We start from the raw sequence: 4664 nt of genomic DNA on the forward strand, positions 1-4664 counted from the left end.
GTGAATTTTCACTAAGCAGGGATGAAATTGTAAAGAAAAGAGATCTAGGTTTTATTTATTAATTAAGAGACTCTATATGTCTAATTAATAATTATATTAAATGACAATATTATTTAATAATCTATTTTAGTTATTAAATAATTAGTTTTGGCATTTAAATGGTTAGAATTGAAAAATTGGCATTTTTGGGAAAATAGAAATAAAATTGTGGAAACTGCAAAATCCAAGTGAGGCCCATCACACCTATGGCCGGCCACTTATTTGTGTTTCCCAATTATTATTTTCAATTTTTTAATTGCCAAGTAATTACTAACCTAAACCTAGCAGCTATCTATTAAAGGAAAGTGGTGGATCACACCAAATAAGGCAGTTAATCAATTACTCAGTAATTGAAGAAACTGTTTATTTTGGAAAGTTGAGCTTCCCTTTTCTCTATATATAGCTGCCCTCTTCTCTTCCTCTTGTACCACACGATCAACACAATACACAAGAGAGAGAGAGAGAGAGAGAGAGAGAGAGAGAGAGAGAGAGAGAGAGAGAGAGAGAGAGAGAGAATTTCGAATTCCCTAGTGAGAGAGTAGTGCCTACACACAACAAACAGTACATCAATCATAGATTGGAAGACTGTGAAGGATCACATCCAACTGAAGGACATTCGGGCTCAGATCTTGATTATACTCTGCGACAGAAAGGAATCAAGGGTTAGATATTTGAGTGGAAGGAGACACATTATTCCGCTGCCATCAATGTAAGGTTTTCTTAACTTTATATATGTTTTCTTTTTATGGTTTTTGAAGTTCATATTTAGGTTGTTAAATCAACATACTTGTGAGTAGATCTAAGATCCTGGTAAAATAAATTCCAACATAAAGTTATCAACTGTATTAACAGTTGGAATGGTAGGTTTCTCTCCCGTGCTGGTAAAGAAATCCTTCTTAAAACTGTTGTTCAGTCTCTTCCAACTTATGCGATGAGTGTCTTTCTTATCCCTTTGGAGACTTGTCATGAAATTTAGAAGATTATGGCTAATTTCTGGTGGAAAACATCGAGTTCTAAAGGGCAAGACATTATATGGATGTCTTGGGATCACATGGCCACACAAAAGAATTCAAGCGGTCTAGGCTTTCGTCACCGCGATGATTTTAAGCTTGCAATGTTGGCTAGACAAGGATGGCGGTTGTTATGCTCTCCTTCCTCTCTTGCAAGCTGTCTATATAAGGCCAAGTACTACCCCCAAATTGATTTTCTTAATGTAGAGCTAGGCAACAATCATAGCTTTTTTTGGCGAAGTATCTGGAGTGCTCAAAGCCTTGTTAAACTCGGTGCTAGGAGAACAATTGGAACAGGGGAATCAAACAGCATTTTGAAACATCCTTGGCTTCCTGATCCCACGAACCCATATGTCACTTCTCCTGAGATCGGTCATGCTAATCAAATGGTAAGTTCCATCCTAGAGATTTATTCTAAAGCCTGGGATACTCCTCTAGTCAATGATATGTTTAATAAACAAGATGCTCTGCTGATTATAGGTATTCCTTTGAGTTCTTCTACAGCCGAAGACTATTGGTCTTGGACTGGGGAAAGATCTGGTGAGTTTTGAGTTAGAAGTGCTTATGACATGCTTCAGAACCAAAAACTAGAGCAGAATGGTACAAACAATTCAGGGTTATGGCATAAGTTATGGGACCTTAAATACCTCCTAAGGTGAAGAACTGTATGTGGAGAGTCGTGACAAACACCCTGCCCACTTGCCTTCAACTTACAACTAAACACATCGACATATCTCCCATTTGCCCTGTTTGCCATCTCTGTGCAGAAACTGTCACTCACATTTTGTTCAACTGCATTCTTGCAACCGGTTGTCTGGACAAAGCTAAGTTGTTTTTTTTTCGTTTGATGAATTAGCAATTATTTGTCATTGGCTTGACTATTTGTTCAACAATTATGATGATGATGTTTCTTGTCGTGCTATCATGGTTTGTTGGGCTTTATGGAAAGTGCGGAATACACTGGTTTGGAACAGCAAAGCTTCTTCTATAACGCAGGTTCTCGTATCAGCATGGATTACACTTGACCATTGGCGTAAAGCTCAAGATAAGAATAGTTTATTATCATTGTCTCTCCAACAAAATGATAATAAAATTGAGCAATGGACTAAACACGATTTAAATACAGTCAAGATCAATGTTGATGCATGGAGCCTTTTTTGAGAAAGAAAATGTTTACGGTTTTGGTGTGGTTGCTCGTGATTCATCTGGGCATCTTGTTGGTCTCACATCCAAATACCAAGTCGGTTCCTATGCGGCTGAGGTGATCGAAGCACTTAGTGTTAAAGAGGCTCTTAGTTGGCTAAAAGGCAAAGGATGGAGTAAAGTCAAGGTGGAGACTGATAGTATGGTTTCAGTACAAGCAATCTTTAGTAAGCAACAAATGACTTCTATTTTTGGGTTGATTATTGATGATTATAAATTTTTATTATCATCTCTACAAAATGTTAGTCTTCGTTTTATTAGACGATCAGCTAATCGAGTCGCTCACTTTGTGGTTAGGTGGTCTTGATTTTTCTTTTATTGTAGTATTCACGAGAATATTGTCCCTGATAATCTTTAAATATTCTTGTATGATGAATGTTAAATTTCAATAAAATTGATAAATTTATGTTAAAAAAAAAATGAACGGTTAAAAAGATACAATAAAAATACACTACTCATGGTTCCGACTATATCAAAGAAAACACTAGCAAATTAGGAGACATATGCCAGCCCATTGAAAAAAGAATCTACAGACTATCTCGCATATTTAAAGCTTTCATATTCTTTATTATTATTTTTTTTAAACTGATATTCTTTATTATTATTATTATTATTATTATTATTATTATTATTATTATTATTATTATTTTTGAAGCTAATATTCTTTATTATTTGGCCGTTATTAATTTTATTCTATGAATGCGAAACAAAGAATATTGGTCGCGTAATTATTCTGAATAACTTTCACTATTTAAATAATAATAAAAAAAATACGAATTTCTTTCCAAAAAGAAATTAATACCAATTGATATGAGCCTGCTCAGTGCTCACGTAATACAAATTCGTTGATGAATTTAACATGTGAACAAATTCCATTCTCCAATAATAATTAATTTTTTGGTGCTCTTACGGGGGACAATCATCCAAAAATATGTTTTATATTAAGTATTATATTATGAGTTCGGAAGGAAATAAATGAATAAAAATAAATAGTATTTAATTTAGAGAGATTTGAATAATAAATTTAAATTAAATTTTTATGTCCAGTAAAAACATATTGGAAACAATAATAATAAGGTTATAATATACGTTGCATTTGTTCCCGTTCTTAAAATAATAGCAGCAAGAACATCTTTGACTGGAAAAACAAATATTACAAATAAGCAAAGCCTGTGTAAATTAGACAAAGAAGGAACCCTCAATTCTCAAAGTCTCGATTATAAAGTAACAAAGAAGTATTAAAATTTCATCTACTCATTATAAAGTCACCTTCACTCAAAATAGCACAACAAAAGTAACAAAAAAGTATTAAAGGTGTAAATTTTACTAAAAGCAATGAGAATTAACAACTGATGATTGCATTCTGATGAATGGGTTAATCGTAGAGATATGTAAGTTAATCGTAAATATTTTTTAATTTTTTTGGGTTTAATTATTGGGTTTATTTTTTGAAATTTGAATTTAGCCGTGTAAAAAAATTTCAAAAATAGTAGGATTTGTTAGAGAGATATGTGGGTAAGATATTTTTTTTAATTTAAAAAAAGATTGTTTAATTTTTTTAGTTTAATTATTGGATTTATTTATTTGTTAACGTTTAACGTTAACCGTCTGTTAAGTTAACTAAATAAAAAAAAGAATCGTTAAAGCAAGAATCGTTAAACCAAGAATTGCCGTTAGATAGACACTTTTAATATATAAAGATATACTAAATAAATGGTAGGTGCAATACACGTCTAATTAATTTTTTTAAAATTAAGTTCAATTAGGTGATTAAAGTGCAATATATGTATTTAATTTTTTTAAATTGAGTAATGTATTTTTTTTTTTTTAATTTTTAAATAAGGTTTGAGATTTTGATCTTTTAAGAAAAAAAATTCGATATTTCGACATTGGTATGTCATTCGGATAAGATTATATATAAACGTATTTTTAAATTTTTTTAAATTTTCTTAATTAGGTAACGTACTTAATAATGCATATATTGTAATTCACTATATTCTTAACCAAAACTCGCATAATCAAATTTAGTGTGTCTATATATAGGCTAAATTCGTAAATTTGATATAAAGGTTTTTTATTAACAAACTTTAGGAAAGATATGATGTGTGAATCGATTTACCATAATTAAAATGGAAAGCAATCAATTCCTTATCACAACTATTTTAATTTAAGATATAAAATAATTAATAATAATGTTAAAAATAAGGTTAAAATATTTATGGTATTTTAAATTTAAATTTTTTTTATATAAAATATTTACATAATTTTTTTTTATTTTAATTCAAAGTTAAACTAATAAATTTAAAAATATGATTAAAAGTATGTATAATATTTTAATTATTTTAAATTTAAATTTATATAAAGTATCTACATACTTTTTATTTTTAAATAAATATAATAATATTATAAAAT

The 4664-nt window shown here is 30.2% G+C and overlaps 1 protein-coding gene across 1 annotated transcript; it reads left to right on the plus strand.

Moving 5' to 3' along the window:
* The first annotated feature begins 1021 nt into the window (after positions 1-1021).
* Positions 1022-2559, plus strand: LOC133034187 (uncharacterized). Its single transcript, XM_061109228.1, has 3 exons — positions 1022-1589; positions 1906-2045; positions 2176-2559. Exons 1-3 carry the CDS (start codon positions 1022-1024, stop codon positions 2557-2559), a joined length of 1092 nt encoding a protein of 363 aa, XP_060965211.1.
* The last annotated feature ends 2105 nt before the right edge of the window (positions 2560-4664 follow it).

Source organism: Cannabis sativa, chromosome 2 (assembly GCF_029168945.1).
Source record: "Cannabis sativa cultivar Pink pepper isolate KNU-18-1 chromosome 2, ASM2916894v1, whole genome shotgun sequence".
NCBI classification, from domain to species: Eukaryota; Viridiplantae; Streptophyta; class Magnoliopsida; order Rosales; family Cannabaceae; genus Cannabis; species Cannabis sativa.

Bases quoted from the DNA above. Each gene is read 5' to 3' on its own strand.
- LOC133034187 (XM_061109228.1), top strand. From the start codon at position 1,022: ATGGCTAATTTCTGGTGGAAAACATCGAGTTCTAAAGGGCAAGACATT. The intron at 1,590-1,905 runs GTGAGTTTTGAG...TTGATGAATTAG, and splicing joins TTGGACTGGGGAAAGATCTG to CAATTATTTGTCATTGGCTT. The intron at 2,046-2,175 runs GTTCTCGTATCA...ATTTAAATACAG, and splicing joins AAGCTTCTTCTATAACGCAG to TCAAGATCAATGTTGATGCA.